Consider the following 18,081-nt stretch of genomic DNA (forward strand, 5'->3'; position numbering starts at 1 on the left):
AAATTATTTTCTAATGCCGAGTTGATAAAAGAATGCATAAATGATGTTGCAGATGTTTTGCATCCACTGAATGCAAATTGGTTTAGAATAATCAGTCCTTCTTGGCATGGGAGAGCAGTACATGCCAGAGAAGTATGTGAGGTTAGTGAAGGAAAAGTACAGAGGAGCAATGATGCAGGTGAAAAGTAGTGTGGGCATGACAAAGGAGTTTCCAGTAAAAGTAAGGTAACATCAATGATCTGCGCCTAGTCCCTATCTCTTTGATCTGATTATGGATGTGCTGGTGAAAGAAGTGAAGAAGGAGGTGCCATGGAACATGATGTTTGCGGATGATGTGGTTCTTTGTGAGCAGAGCATTGACAGACTTGAGGAAATGCTGGAGGATTGGAGGAAGGCACCAGAAGAAAGAGGGATGAAAATCAGCAGGACAAAGTCAGAATATTTAGCACTGAAGGATGTCCAGATGAGGTCTTGCAAGATCCAGGATGATGAGCTGAAATCGGTCTGCAAATTTAAATACCTGGGGTTGTACATACAGAGCAATAGAGGACTAGAAAGCAAGATACAACACCAAATAAAATGTGGTTGGAACAACTGGAGGAAAATAAGTGGAGTGTTGTGTGACAAGAAGGTGAGCATTGGGTTGAAAGGGAAAGTGTACAAGTCGGTGGTAAGGCCTCCTATGATATACGGGCAGAGACATGGCCAATCATAGTAGCCCAGGAAAGGAAGATGGAAGTGGTGGAAATGAAGATGCTGAGGTGGATGTGTGGGCTAACAAGGAAGAACAGGATTAGAAATGAATTTGTTAGAGGAGCTGTGAAAGTGGACCCATGAGGAAAAAGATACAAGAGAGCAGACTAATGAGGTACAGACACTTACAGAGAAAAGGGGAAGAGTATATCAGAAACATAGTTCAAGATATAAAGATTGAAGGAGCAAGAAGGAGAGGAAGACTGAAGATGAGGTGGAAGGATAAGATATCCGGGGACCTAAGGGGGAAAGGATGGAAGAAGGAAGAGGCAATGGATAGAGTACTATGCGGGAGAAGGATCCAGAAGACCAACGCCAACCCTATGTGACGTGGGACAAGGTGACAGTAAAGAAGAAGAAGAAGAAGAAGAAGAAGAAGAAGAAGAAGAGAATGTACGACATCTTTAGGTCTGCAATAAAATTCCTTCATGCATCTGAAGTCTTGTCCTTCATGACATTAGATCCACATTCCAACATTCAGGTTGCTACAATCATGGGTTGTATAAGCAACCAGTTTATCAAAATTACTACACAGTTAAGACTAGTCAGTTGCTTCAGAGTATCATCAAAGCTGTCAAACAATTTGCAATGTTTTTTGTAGCTGTGACTTATAATATAGTGTAAAAATATTAAATAAAACATTTTCTGAATCCAGCAGGTAACAGCAAGAGCATGTGGGTTTCCTTGAACACACATCTGTTGAAATCTTACTGGAGCGAGTACACTGACAGAGGCATTTTATTATGTAATATTTTGAAAATTAGAAAGTTTCTCTATCATGCCATTTGTTAATACCAAAAGACTGACTTAACAGTAACACACCAGGTTACCAAAATGCACTTTAGTGTAAGTAGATGACAATGCAGAAAGGATGGCATCATGCATATCTTCATGACTAGTAGTTCAGCTCTTGAAGTATCTTCCATACAAGGACACTATTGAAGTTGTTCAATATATCAAAGATGTCATTGTCTCCAGACCTCCAAATGATAAATCAATATTACAATAGAGGAGAATACTATAAAAGAGATCATTGGAAACATTCAACTAATCTAGTTAGTGACAACAGACTGTTACTTTCAGAAAATGTTTCATTACGGCAATAAAATCTTTCTTTGAGCTTGTTGAAAGCCAAAAGTACCATGAACGCCAATTTTAGATGAAGTTACATGCTAAATCAACATTACATGTCATCAAAATCAGGAAATAATGTTTATAATAATTCTATGCTGTTTGGTTTAAGTATCTTACCACATAGCATAAGGAGATGCACTCCGTTCCTACTTGACACCTCAACATTAGCAACATATATCCTATTCTTGTATCATTCTGCTACATCAATTGCTCAGCTACCACACACAAATGCTACAGGCGGCATGTACCATGACACTGTTATGCCTGTCCTTTCGGGCTATTCAAATAATTTGGTCAATGCTGTTCATGAGATACCTACAATTAATACTGCCACAAAGATCTCAGTACGGAAGTATGATACGGAAATACTGACCACTAATTTCTATCCAGAGCATACACATCTGCCCAACACCATGTGGTGCATCTATTCTATACACTTCAGTCATGGTTCAATCCAGGAACTGCCACAACATGAGGTCCAAATGATTGGAAAAGAGCACAAGTAGTTCCAGTTTTCAAAAAGGGTCGTCGAGCAGATGCGCAAAAATATAAGCCTACATCTCTGACATCGACCTGTTGTAGAATTTTAGAACATGTTTTTTGCTCTGGTGTGTCATTTCTGGAAACCCAGAATCTACTCTGTAGGAATCAACATGGATTCCGGAAACAGCGATCATGTGAGACACAACTCGCTTCATTTGTTCATGACACCCAGAAAATATTAAATACAGGCTCCCAGGTAGATGCCATTTTCCATGACTTCAGACTGGTCATATACAGGCTCCCAGGCAGATGCAATTTTCCTTGACTTCTGGAAGGCATTCGATACAGTTCCACAGCGTCGCCTGATAAACAAAGTAAGAGCCTATGGAATATCAGACCAGTTGTGTGGCTGGATTGAAGAGTTTTTATCAAACAGGACACAGCATGTTGATCTCAATGGAGAGACATCTACAGACACTAAAGTACCCTCTGGTGTACCACAGGGGAGTGTTATGGGACCACTGCTTTTCACAATATATATAAATGACCTAGTAGATAGTGTCGGAAGTTCCATGCGGCTTTTCGCGGATAATGCTGTAGTATACAGAGAAGTTGCAGCATTAGAAAATTGTAGCGAAATGCAGGAAGATCTGCAGCGGATAGGCACTTGGTGCAGGGAGTGGCAACTGACCCTTAACACAGACAAATGTAATGTATTGTGAATACATAGAAAGGAAGATCCTTTATTGTATAATTATATGATAGCGGGACAAATACTGGTAGCAGTTACTTCTGTAAAATATCTGGGAGTATGCACATGGAACAATTTGAAGTGGAATGATCATATAAAACTAATTGCTGGTAAGGTGGGTGCCAGGTTGAGATTCATTGGGAGAGTCCTTAGGAAATGTAGTCCATCAACAAAGGAGGTGGCTATTAAAACACTCGTTCGACCTATACTTGATTATTGCTCATCAGTGTGGATACGTACCAGGTCGGGTTGACAGATCAGATAGAGAAGATCCAACAAAGAGTGGTGCATTTTGTCACAGGATTATTTGGTAAGTGTGATAGCATTACGGAGATGTTTAACAAACTCAAGTGGCAGACTTTGCAAGAGAGGCGCTCTGCATCGTGGTGTAGCTTGCTGTCCAGGTTTTGTGAGGGTGCATTTCTGGATGAGGTATCGAATATATTGCTTCCCCTACTTAGACATCCTGAGAAGATCACAAATGTAAAATTAGAGAGATTCAAGTGCACATGGAGGCTTTCTGGCTGTCATTCTTCTTGCGAACCGTACATGACTGGAACAGGAAAGGGAGGTAATGACAGTGGCATGTAAAGTGCCCTCCGCCACACACCGTTGGGTGGCTTGCAGAGTATAAATGTAGATGTAGATGTAGGTCATGGTACATTACCTGATCTGGTTGGTTACATACACAAATCTGGATGTTTTGCCATCACATTTTGATTTTACGAGTTGAATGACTCACCTCCATTCTGATGTTGGTTTAGATCAGACAACAACCTCACTTCAGCAGAATTCCATACACACTATGTCTGAATATCACATTGGCCCCAGTAGCAGAGAGGAGGTGATCCACTTCACAATACAAAGAAAGGGAATCTGGCAATCTCTCACTACTCCTGTGGAGACACTGTCAATACTAACATTGTTCAGGATGCATACTCTTGCTTTACAAGTTCGTGAATCATCTCAATTATGAACCCTGAATCAATGCCAGGATTAACTCCTGTCTCAAATATTGATTTTGTATGTACAAAATGTTTCCAATGTCTGGCACGAGGGGACTGTGGCAGAAGCCAGACATTTTCTGCATGTGAGATAAACACCTGTTGTAAAATTTGAAGAGCTTTACTGTTGGTGTTTAAAGAAATAAATCTGATACAAAATTCTTTTATATCTGAAAAATATTGAATACTGAAACGATATTGACCAATGGATAGCCATCTGACACATGTAAGTCTTCTACTAGAATACTGACAGTGCTCTGCTATGAAGTGCTGTGCCGCGAATGAATATATTGGCACAGTCCAGTAAAAATTCATACATCTTCCCTGGCAACTCAGGAAGCAGAGGAAAGCAGGCCAAGCTGCAGTAATAGAGTGGAGTTTCGATTTTGGGAGATGGTCGATATTGTAATTATGTCCAGATTATGGAACAGATTGCTGCATACCATATGAGCTGGGCTGTCTGAGAAGCCTATGGAGCAAAATAGCTTAGGTGGGAGGTGCTGTCATTCTGTTGACCATACGCAATCAAGCAAGAAAGTGTAACTCAGATGAAACAGCAGTATGCTGACGCTACGAAATACAGTAGCGAGAGCGACTGGAAAGTAAAGTTGGGTCATAATGGAGTGTTTAGGAAAGCTGAGCAGACGACAAAGCAGACCAGATGCATAATGAACACATAGCAGCCTCCCATAGGAACTACTCATTTCCATTACAGTTACTCAGTCTGCAGCAGAGCAGGCTGGAGGAGCAACCTATGCCAGTCTGCTGTCTACTTGTCAAGCTGTCTATGTGATTCTGTGGAACAGCATGACCCATTGTGGAGACTGCAACTTGCACTAAACGACACCATAGTAGTCATGTAGATGTAGATGTAGATCGATGACATGCTGCAGTAAGCGCTTGTCAGAGGGTTCTTTGAACCATGTTCACATTTTTTCTCTACCGTTCCACTCTCCGGTGGCACATAGGAAAGACGAACGCTTAAGCGAGTTCAGTTTCCACACGGATATATTTAAGTTATTAGAATTGTAATTTCTCCGTACTTACATGGGTGTCAATCAAATATTTCCACATTTCTATGTAAATCTCACTTCCATGAAAGAAGTGTTTGTTTTAATGATTGCCATGACAATTATTATATCAGTGATTTTCTCTCCGCCTCACCTCCCCCTTCCACCCATTTCTCGACATTACAAAATGAAGTGTCCTTCTTTAAACTTTTTCAGTGTACTCAATTAGTCTTATCTGATAAGGATCCCATAAACCACAAGAATACTCTGGTGTCTACTAAATTTTCTAGCAATAAAATGCAGTCTTTGCCTTGGCTTCTAAACAACATTATCGTTTCAATTTATGTTGTTCGTAACTCAAAAGCCTACATACCTAGTAGAACAGACTACCTTTAGATTTATGTGGTTTACTGTGTAGTTGAAATTTAACAGACTTCTTTTAGTACTCATGTGAATGACCTCCAAGTTTTTATTTATTTATTTTGATTATTTTATTTTATTTATTAATTTTTTATTTTTATTTTTTTTTTGGGGGGGGGGGGTGGGAGGGTGGGGGGGGGGGTGTCACATTGCCATCCTTCACACCATACAGATATTTAGATTAAATAATTTTGCAATTGATTTTAATACTGTGATGCCTTCCTTAGATGGCAAATATCAGTATCATCTGCAAACAATTTTAAGAGGAGTGCTCCTAAGCCATTTATATAGCTTGCCTCGAGTGAGAGAATGGCCCATTACCCGTGGGATATGTGCAGCTGGTGGCAATGCTCTTCCTTCCCATTGCCCCATAAAGTCTTAGGCAGGCTGACAGGCAAAGCTGCTTGGGACCAGTGAGTGTCTACCGCATTTTGCAGAGCTCTGCAGTCTTCTAAGAACTGAGATTCAATAATTCAGAATAAGTTATAATTTCTTCCTCTTACTAGATAGAATTGATCAGACTAGGTGATGCATGTATTTAATTCAGATGTTTACCACATTTCTTTGTAGAGCTATGACCATTGAGTCCCAACACTACATTGGTTGTTTAATTCAATACGTACCTCAGCTAAAATGATCTAACAGTGTTTCCATGTCACTAACCTCACTGATACATAGAATATAAGTGACCAGTCACTTTTGTAAGGAATCACTGCTCATTTGAAACATGTCCAGTGAGCAGCATCTTACTGCCTCATTTGTGAATTTTATGTAGATTCATTTTAACCAAGGCAAGCATGCAGATATTTTCGCAAAGGTTCCAGTGATACCATTCAGGACTATGTAGGTCCAATATCTTAGATTTTATCATGTGTTGAGTGATAATGGACAAAAGCAGAACAAATTTCTTTGTGTCCATACATCAGTACCAGAGGCGTGACCAGCGTACGTTTTGAAACCTTTATATTGTGATTATGTACTGCTTCGTAGATCATCGTTCAATTCTTTCTTGAAAGAGCAGAATTCAAAGTTAATCAGAGCCCAATCAGTAAGGAATTCATTTTGTGTTTAGAAAGTTTGGAAGATTCTTCAATAATTATTATAAACCAGAATATAGATGAAAAATTTTTCAATAACTTATTCTCCCGCTATTCCCAATTCTTGTCACATATATGATGTAAGAAGCTGTTGTAGTCATGAAAATGTTAAGTTTGTTTTGTTATGGGAAGGTCACTTATTAAATTAGCAATTTCCCATTGGTCATGACATTAACTTTGAGATCAACTCGCATGGCATTCATGTTGGGTAATGTGATACTGATGCAAGTATCTGTCATGTGACAATAATTAATTGTCTATTAATTCTCAGGGCATGAGTGACAAAACAGCATTCGGGCATCTCAAGTGTGCACGCGACAACTGGATGTACCTTAGTGTTGCAGACTTGATTGTTACTGAATGCCAAAAACACACAAGTTAATCAAACTAGATTCAAGGTTAAAAGCCATGATTCATCATACAAAATGGGAGGGGTAGGCACCAAAGTGCTCAAACCTGCGCAGTATAAATGAAAGATGAGACACGAAGGTAAGTAATATTTCATGTACCAAGCCTGCACAGAATATACCCAGTAACTGAGGCACACTTTCAAAGTGTCGGCTGCATAGGACTGACAGATCTGGTGCCATTCCACAGCCGGAGCTGATGCTGCTGCCACTCACCTCAGACAGCGTGTACTGGGTGGGCACTTCCTGCCACTGTGCTGGAGAGTAGAAAAGTCAACCATTGCACTTTATCAAAAATAACAGTTTTGTGTCTTAATACTGTTTCACTAATGCCCGTGGGTGTCAGATGGGAATCCACTCACCACAACTGGTGTGATGGTTGGACAGCCTCCTGAACCCAGCCAGCCCTCTGAGCCCACCCAATGTAATGTCCAGCCCCATGGACAGTACATCTGGCAAAAGAAGTCCTCTGGCATCAGAAGCAACTTCTGCCCCACCTCGCAGCCCAGCACTATGCTTTTGTGAGGGATTCTTGGTTTTGGCTATGTTTTCTGTGTTACAAGCACAATTAGCCCATAGGACATTCACATCAGCTTAAAAATGTCTTAATGCTATTGGCATTCAGTTGGGTGTCAATGCTGCAGTTAGTTTGCGTACTGGTTGTGTTGCACAATGACAGTGCCAGTTAGACTGTACAGTGGCCTGACAAGATTCAGATCACTGCTGCACTCTATAGCCGACGCTTCTTTGAGTACTACACATAAGTTTTAATGTTGGTCAGTCCCTGCTTGTTTGTTTACTGTGGTGATAGAGCATATTTTCCATATTATCAAATGGAGGTTGCACAAATAATGGAAATGTGAATATCACCGAAGCACCAAGTGATCAAATTTTTTAAGGTGTGAGTAGCATGGCTATATCTTTCAGCAACTCTGCAATGCAGCAGTAATATCACATGTGCAAAGGAGCAGTAGTATCACAGGAGCCTGTTGACATTTTGATAGCCATTAATGAGTGTTGGCAAGCTGAGCCGGTACAGGGAAAAGCCTCACTGAATATCATTATCATGCCTATAAATTCTGTTGCAGCTAATTTGGTGCCTCTTTATTTTGGATAAATTCACCGACAATGTATCAGTATTTATTCGTGATCTGAAAGCAGCCCCTAACTAACCATATACACACATATCTCATTAGGCCGGTTTGCAAAGTTAGGGTGGAATGGTAACTCGAAGATACACATAATGTACCTTGAGAGATTGCAATACAGATGGTAAAGCCTTTTAATAATCTGTTCAGATGCCTGTTCCTTAATCAAACAGTTGAGTGGGACACTTTCTAGAGAAAAGCTCAATGGTTTGTCACAGAGATGGAATCGATCAGTAGATGCATTTTCAGACATAATTACGAAGGACAATACAGAATCCTAAGCATTAAGGTAAAAAGCCAAAACTGATAAGATTTATTCTGGTAGAGGCTGGACCCTGGATGTATTTTTTATGAGCATTTCCAGGCAATATGTCGCGACTACATGATATAGGTTGTGTGGAGTAGGAGACAATGATGTGGTGTCATTGGGATCAACATGGCTCAGTTTCATTGTTGGTGTATGAAATTTTCAGTACCAGATGGAAGTACTGCCACTCATTGCTGATGGGTGCTGTGTTGTCCTTGATCTGTATTTTCTGGATATGGGGCAACAGTCCAGCTGTGAATGACCACTGCTAGTGTGACATTGTCACAACTTTCAAGTATAATGCAGGTGGTACCAAATACACTGCAGATTTGTCCACTGAAGTTCAGTTTGCACAGTATTTTACCAACAGATACAGAATTGATAGTCTTGGTGACCTATCAAGTGAAAGTAGTGCTGTGGAGCTGTTGGAATCCACTAAAGAGATGAATACATTGTATATTTTCTGCGTGGTAATATAGCAAGTGTAAGAGAATAGGTCGAGCTTGTATAGTCCTGAGGTGTGTGGATAACTTCAGTTCAGATGAGGTCTGTCTGCCAGGGAATTAAACTTGGACATCCTGCAGGATGATGATTAGGTATGTCAAGGGGAGACAGTCCCATGCAGACTGTCAATCCATCTACATTACATGAAAAGGTGATTCACTTTGTGCAGACAGACAGAACAGTGGTCAAAGCTTCACTGTGATGATTCAGACTTTTTTAAATTGTGGTGGACCATTACCAGCAACAACAGCTATGCAATGTATGATACCAGTGGGTAGTGACGAACAAATTCATGGGAACCCATACAGAATCCTGAAAGATCTACAGCCAATAATGTAAGAATTGCTCGAGCAATAGGTTGCTTATGGGATTATTGAATGTAGTGATAATCTGCATGGTGCACCTGTTTTAATTGTTTCCCAAAAAGTCGTCAGATGGAACAAGGAAGTATAGCTTTTGATTATACAGGAGACCCTGGCCATCATCTATGGTTTAATGTACTTACATTGTTACCGGCATGGAAGAAATTATTAAGATGTGACAGACCATGCTGCATTGAAGTGGGTTCTAGGATTAAAACACTCTTCAACTAGATAATCACCAGTAAGCTGAAAGGCTGGAGTACTGTGAGCAATGAATAAGAGCACTACAGAGTGAAAGAAGGAACTTCTGCTAACACTGACAGCCAAATTTAGGGAGCAACCACAGTCTGTGACACACAGAGGCTTGTTGCGCAGAATGACTGTGGACCATGCATGGTGGTACCTGCAGCTTTCTAGGAAAACACTAATGCAAGCATATGACAATTTATCGGCAGGTCATGGAGGTTGAATACCAACTGAGCAACGAGTAACCAAAAACTTTTTGCCAAGTATCAGGAACAGGAGCCGGATTTTAGAAATGGTATACTGTGTGCACAACATGCCAATTTCAATTTATTATTCAGACATCAACTGCAAAGGTTGTCAGAAGCATCCAAACAATTTAAAACGGTGTGGATGGCTGTTGCCTGACCATTTATGGAATACCAGGTGCTACTGAAATTTCATGTTGCTGACAATAATCACAGATGAGGTTATCAATTTTATGTCTGATCTGATGAAAAAGTTATCAAATTTGCTAAGCATTCACAACCTTAGGACTAGACCTATCCTTCAAATGGAAGAAGGCAGCATTTTCATCTTACAATTGCCAAATTTTACATTTTTTGGTGAACACCAACCAAATGACAGAGGTGTGACTCCCATATGCTGTATCAGCTTATAACTGTAAAAGAACACAGCAATATTGTGCTTTCACCCTGTCATATAGTATAGTATACGGCAGGAAGATGCCTTCACCATTTGAGGTAGTAAAGCCTCTATTTGGGAGAAATGGGGACTCAGTGCAATATTTTTAGAAACTTCTTCACTATCTATAACAGAGGGTGAAGAAAAGCGATGCTCAAGCATCAGGACCACACAGGACAGTGTGTCAGTAACCTGCTTCAGTTGGACAATGGGTTCTGCAGATGATGATGGGTTATGTCATCTCTATGGATCCATTTTCTATGAAGAAAAACCTCTGCTGTTATGCATTGAGCCATGTTATAGGACATTGTGTATTGGCCAGTAGTATGACTATCTTAGTAATGGATATATGCACACTTTTGGAAAGGGGGAAAAATTGACATACATTTCTTTCTGCCAGATGGTTTATTCCAGAGTATCTAGGATGCGGATCATAGTTCTATTGGTTCTATACTTCAATAAGTGAAGAGTAGTAGAATCGCTACAGTATCAGCTGCCTGAAGCAGGAGTATTACTTGCCAGAAAAATGGGACACCACACTTGCTAATAATGATTAGAAGTTGAGACTGTTGCTTCTTATATTTAAAAGAATCTCAGAATTATCAAACTATTAAGTATGGGCTGTTACTGGCTCTCAAATTACATGGTAAAGAAAACAATAGATTTGATGTGTACACTATTCGCTTCCATATTCCAGGACTGTTTACAGTCTTCACTGTCTCCCAATTCCCTCAAAGTTTGCAAAGTACTTCCAGTATTTAAATTAGAAGACAGCCCTGATCAGAAGACAGCCCTGATCAGAAGACAGCCCTGATCAGAAGACAGCCCTGATCAGAAGACAACCCTGAATAGAAGACAACCCCCTGTTTTCAAGGGCATTCTTGAGAAAAAATAAAGTTTTTCTCAGAGGCAGAACGAAGTTCACTGGGTATAGCAGGTCTTAAGAATAATATGTTATTTTGTTTTGCCATATAAATTATCTCTAGTCTATAAGAATAATGTATATGTGTAACACAATGTATACATGTAACACAATAGCCATTGTTGGTGGTAGCTCGTGACACAAACAATAATAATAACCGAAAGCTGTATAGGGAGTGAGAAAAGGCTAAGGGGGGAGTGCGTTTCTACGGTAGATCACGTGGATTTAACAATTGCAGCCAATGCACAGTTTGTCCATGGGCATACAAACATAGCGGCAACTTTGTGTAGAAACGTGTTCGCCAGCATTATGAATTAGGCCAAGCCCACACGCATCAATTTTTATTGTAAGTACAAATATTGTACAATTAAATTCTTTTAGAGGGACAAAGGAGAGCAGAGGAATTTCTTTGTCCTACTAAAAGAATTTGATTGTATGACATATTTCCATATGATAAAAGTTGATGCAAGTGCACTAGGCCTAAATGTTGGTTTAGCAAATGATGCGTGCTACCTAGGTAAACTTCTCAGTCTAGTTACGTCGATTCAAAGAGGGAAATTCGAGTCATCCCTTTTGGTACATTTTCTTCAATTGACTATCAATCGAATATCATCGGAAGACATCTGGTGGGGATAACTGATCAAGTGATAATTGATCAGTTATCAACCAGGGTTGAAAATTATTTAATTACTAAAATTGCAATTAAAAAATGGGGGTTGGTGGCAGAAGGGTGAAAATTTAGGGTTGTGTGTATATTTTGTAATGCCACACCATAAAAAATTAAAATAAAAGGTTCTGTCCAAAAAATAAGAAAACAATTTTTGGGGTGGACCATCCTTATCACTTAGGGGTATGAAAAATAGATTATGACTGATTCTCAGATGTGCCGAATATACATGTGAAATTTCATCACGATTGATCGAGTCGTTTCAGAGGAGTATGGCACTGTGACACAAGAATTTTATATATAAGGAGGTGGATATTCTGACTAATCAAAATTACAAACTGTTATAGTATCTGTCTCAGAAGTTAACATAATACCTATTCTAAATGCATGCCATTTGTTCATTGTTAACAATTTGATAATGTAAGGACAAATAAAACAAACGAAGAAAAAAAGTTTTACATTAATTTTTAGATGGTTTTCCTTTATACATTTTTCACATAGCAACCCTGTCATCTGGGGTGCCACTAGTTTTTACTCATCATCATCATCATCATCATCATCGCACATCTGTGAAATTTATATCATTGTTGTCACATTTGGCTGTTTCTTCCAAATATATTGACATTTCCAATGTTGTGATTACCTTGCGATCTCAGAATACAGCTATTTTTATGCATATATGTATAGGATTATGCTTCTATTCTGACGTATGTTACAATACATCTTGCTTCCAAAGATATTGTCTTCTCACCCCTCTCTCATTGGCAGCGTTGATCCAGCATCAGAGACATGGTTTCATTCCCGTCATATGTCACAGTGACTGTCGACTACACGGCATCACGAAACACTTATGTATGCCTCTGTTTCTCAGCTAGACTTTTATTGTCTCCTGCAGAAATGAATACCCTTGTTGAGTTCTTGTAAAATTTTACAGTCAACTCAATTCCAACTACAAACTGATTCAGGCAAACTGCAATTTAAACATGTTATATGTTCCTAAAAAGCTGAAGCACACAAGATAGATTCCAATGGTCGGCCAACAAAACAATGTAATTTGCTGGCCACGCGCTACTTCCCTGCCTGTACTAATCGAGTTTTCACCTAAGCTGATATCACTGTTCCTCTTCCAATCCTTCTACAGTGTTGTGCTTGATGAACTGTTAAACACTGATTGCAATATCTTCTGGGGCACAAGTCATATGTAACAGCAGCAGTAGCAACAGCTAATACATAATTAAATATCATGATTCAGTTCAATTCTCAAACTTCCTCTCGGCTTCCATCTTCTGACATCTATTGGTACCAGCTCTACGACACGTCTTGCCACTGTAATTTATTCTTGCAAATGCATTTAATATGATGTATGTCATTTGTTCCATCTTTTTTTGTCAGAATGTCAGCATCACGTTCAACAGCTGATTCAAAACTGGTAACATTTGTATACAGTATTCTAATACATGAACAGCGACCGTATTTATCATTTGCAATGCACTTATTAAATCATTACAGTCTCTCAATTAAAATATTGATCCGGTTTCAGAATCCAGTAACTTTTTTGAAGGATAACATTTCTCCTTTATTTCCACATGGTATCCGTACATGTATGAGAACTTTCACTCTGAACGTGTTCAAATACAACAAAAGTTTGTAAATGATACAATATGGCATGTTCCAGAAAATAGTCAAATTTAATGCAGAGCAACAGATTTTTGTAGTAGCTATTTCATAATTTCTCCCGTATCACTTACACTAGCACTGTCTGAGTCGTCACGTGACTCTTCGCATAGCGTTGATGGTTTATCAAGGCGCTTCGGCGTATTGGTATATCTTGAGCCTGTTGGAAGTCGAGTTTTATTTGGCCACCTCTGTCCTTCTGAATTCTTCAAAATAAATTTCTGTGTGACCTCAATAGCCAAAGCTTCATTTGTAAATGTAAGACAACCACTATATATCCTGTTAAATGATGGAAAAATGTTGACCTTAGCAGCTATAGCTTTATCAGCAAATATAAGGTGACTCTTTATTTTCCAAAAGATAAAATGGGGGAAAAACCCTTATCTTATAATTGTCTGAGATATCTCACTTACTTACATATATCCAATTACTTATGTTATATGAAATGAGCAAAGCATTTGTCTACATTCCCTTCAACATCCTGGCAACAGAACTAGAATTTTATGAGGTATGTAATCCAGAATTAGCAGTAATAGCTTCATATCTTTATAATACAACATAGCTTGTCACAGTTGAAAATAAACACACCCCTTCACGTGGTTTTCAACAGGACACATTACTTCGACCATTCTTCTTCATCGTCACTATAACTGACGCTCCTCTCTATATAAATCATACGCTATGCAGATGACACAACACTGGTCGCCTCACGTCAGAAGATCTCAGCCTTGCATAACAGTAATCAGGAAACACCCAAATCTGCCCTCCACTGGTTCTCAGCAAGTAAATTACTATGTAATCCAGAGAAAACAAAACAGCTTCTTTTATCATTGCCCAAGGATGTAGAAAACAGATCTGTAAAAGTGTTAGGAATGCATATTGATTCCAAACTTAACTGTGAAGAACATGTTAGTCAGGTATGAAAAAGATTTCTAGGATCTCCTAATTGCTTTGGAAACTTACAGACATGATTAGTATTGACTTCCTGAGACTAATATACTTTGGACTGTTGCCATCATATATTACTTATGGCCTTTTTTGTGGCGTTGTTCGTAGCGACAAACAATTCGCTGTAGAAACGGCTTACGAAGTCACCGCCACACTTTTAATAGCGGGCCGACCGGTCCGCTGGAACAGTGAACAGAAAGATGAAAACCCAAACACTCTGATTAGATAAAATTCGGTACTTATCTTTATCAACGAAGATACAGAAACAGTAGTGAGCGCCGGGTCTACAGAAATCTGTCTAGTTCGAGTCGGAGCGGCTAGGTCAACGTCGGCTGACGACAAACAACAACTCTGCTGCGATGAACACACAACTGACTAGCAAGTACACAATTCGGTGGCGAGTATACAACTGAGCGGCGAATACAGAACTGTCCTAGCGCTCGCGACTCCAGCGCTTAAGAAGCCAGAAGCCAGCGGTGGCGCGCGCAGACTTGCGGCGATTTCCTGTCTCGCTGGCGCTGCTTATGCGGACGGCGTCCGGACTTTGATGCTGCCAACCTTTTGGCAGCGGGCTCGGGTGGCATTACTGGCTAGGATATAACAGCCTTCTCATTTGATAAGACACCCTCCTACACTGCCAAAATTCTCAGAATACAGGAAAGATTGTAATGCATAATGTGTAAAACAAGTCCCAGAGAGCACTGTCGCCCTCTTTTTACCAGGCTCAGACTATTGACTGTTGTAAATGTAAATATGTACACATATATCTGTTTACTACATGTAAACATAAAATTCTGTTAGGGTAGAAATTCATACTACAACAATAGAATGAAGGTGGATGATGACGTACCAAGATACAGATTAACACCACCGTGTGTCTAGCACAAGGTGAATACTTTAAAACTCTTCAATTAATAACATGAAGTACTCAGGGCATGCCATTACAAATTTTTAAGGAAAGACTGCACAATTGGTTATTGGACAACCCATTTCTCTGTTTCCAAGATTTCATGATCCGAGTAGTGCTGAGATCAGTCTGTAAAATCGACTATATCCACTGTTTATTCTGTTTATGAGGGCCTATCAGTTAACAAAATAATGTACAATGGTTATTAGCATGTAAGATAACAGCTAATTGCACTGTCAGCATACAAGTAATAATTCTTTAATCACTGCATCAGTATATTTTGTGTTTGTTAGCTTGGTACGTTAATTGTGCTCACCAGGTTAGTAATCGTAATGTGGAAGTAACACTATGTTCACTGCCTTACCATGTACAGTATTTACATATTCCTGGTATGTCAACCCTCTCTATTTACTGCAAATAGCTTCAGAAAATTTTATTGTGATTTGTACAAAACACAAAGCCTATTCCTAGCTGAATGACCATTGGCGATAAACATTCTTGACAGTCAGTTATCTGAGATCCCACTTTGGACACAATGATAGTTTCAGAAAATTATAGTTCAAATTGGGGATGAGTATGATGAAAAACCAAATCACAGTGAACTCTGCTGGCTTAGCTGCAGAAATGTCCTGAAAAGTTTTTCTGACTAGAGAATCCCTATAAATCAGTTTTTAAAGATCAAAAGAAGGCATCACCGCAAAACAGAATATCCAGAGTGGGCTGCCGACCTCGGTTTGCATTGGATATTACAGGACATTTGATTGCTTTGCACACTAGCCTGCAAGGTGAAAATCAATTAATCTATGAAAGGACTGAAAAATATAAATCACTTTCATGAGAAAACTTCCAATGTGGAAAGACAGACAAAGCAGAGAAATGTGCTGCATTTTTCTGATGACAGTTATTCTCCAGATAAGAATTACGAGGAGTACATTCTCCTAATTAGTACAATGAAGGATGAACCTGGGCAATTTAGGGATATACTAAATCCATTCCAAGCTTTCAATTTATTTGTGAGACCACTTGCTACTTCTGTAGATGACACTTCCTGCAATTTGTGAATGGAAGTAATACATGGACCTACAAAGTAATTGTTAGGCAACTCCTTTACAGAAAGAAGTTTAATATGATATCATCATAACTCTGCACAACAACAGCTTCCTCATCTTCATCACGAGCTTTTCGATGTTGGGATTGAGATAAGTCTGAAAAACAGATTTTCAAACATTAAGAAAATTTATAAATAACTGTTAAGAGCAATCAGTGATTAAAATTTACATAACTGTTTGCGTTTTTCTTTATGTATCAGTTTTGTACCAGACTTCAATGTCACTGTAAATTCACCTTGTGGTATTTAAATTGGGTAACAATTTTTTGCAATTGTAAGTATACCGTTATTGAAGTAGAGAAGATCATGCAGGTCCATACATTGGGTGAGAGTATACATTTGAATTCCTGAAAATACTAACCACAAAGCATACTTCAAACTATTTTAAATGCTTGTCCTCTGGAGTGAGAATGTATTACTGCTTGTGGTGTTGGTTCTGAGTGCATTACTTGGAAATGAGAATTTCGTTCACGACAAAAAAAATTTTATCACTCCCAGCAAACTTCACTGGCTACGATCACATATAATGTGTGTGTTTACACGTCTGTTGACTAAATATATAAAATATACAAAAATTTTATGTCTACAATAGTATTCTGAAGATTTCTTGAACAATTCAAGAGCTCTGCCTAAAAATTTTGTATTATGGCAGTCACACCTGATTGAAGAATTCTTTACATCTCAAATTACACAACATTGTTCTAATGAACTACAACTGTTTTGTCAATTTGCATATTTATGAAAAGCATTTTAAACCCCCTTCTATTGTTGCAGGATGGATTGTTAAATACCAAAATTTAAGGAGAGAATGGATAATAGAGAAAAAAGATCCAAAAATAGAATGAAAGAAGTGGTTCGTTTTATGATGGATGGAAATTTATCACAAACCAGAGAAGATACAGGATCTCCCAGTGATAACTTTTAAGAGACTTTGAGAGGTGAACAGGTTTGTAAAGAAAGCAATTTACGTGCGATTGTGAAATGCCACATTTTCCACAACCTCCAGACATGTAATATAGGGGTCTGCTTGCAACACAGTGGTAGGCTGATGACCATATCTAACTTAGTACTTTGAAAAATTACCTGTCTAAAGAAGATTAGAATTATGATAACGGTAATATACTGTAGATCGGGACACACTTTATGGTGCTAATACTCATTATGGAGGAAATTCTTAAATACGTCATTTTGGATTCAGCACATAAACTTGAACTATGAAGCACATCACATGTGGCACATGATTTTTGTCTAGACTTTTATGAACGATGAGGATATGCACTTATTCTTTACCTGCCTGTAACCACAAACAACATGTGCAAAGGGTCAGGTGGCGCAATTGCTCACAATCCTTGGGCTACTATAGACAAAGGATATGTCTGATAACAGTATATGTAACAACAGAGTTTGTGATAAATGTGGTATGAGCATCCTACATGAGAGAGAGCAAGCTTCAAAGGGTGAGGACTAAAGTTAAACATGTTTGACTAACCACGTGTATCCCACAGAAAAACAGGAGCACAAGACAACGAGTGCTACCACACACCAGAG

The 18,081-nt window shown here is 39.0% G+C and overlaps 1 protein-coding gene across 1 annotated transcript; it reads left to right on the forward strand.

Moving 5' to 3' along the window:
• Nucleotides 1-271: 271 nt before the first annotated feature.
• LOC124620322 lies at nucleotides 272-715 on the forward strand. Its single transcript, XM_047146996.1, has one exon. It carries the CDS (start codon nucleotides 272-274, stop codon nucleotides 713-715), a length of 444 nt encoding a protein of 147 aa, XP_047002952.1.
• Nucleotides 716-18,081: the final 17,366 nt, after the last annotated feature.

Source organism: Schistocerca americana, chromosome 6, assembly GCF_021461395.2.
Source record: "Schistocerca americana isolate TAMUIC-IGC-003095 chromosome 6, iqSchAmer2.1, whole genome shotgun sequence".
NCBI classification, from domain to species: Eukaryota; Metazoa; Arthropoda; class Insecta; order Orthoptera; family Acrididae; genus Schistocerca; species Schistocerca americana.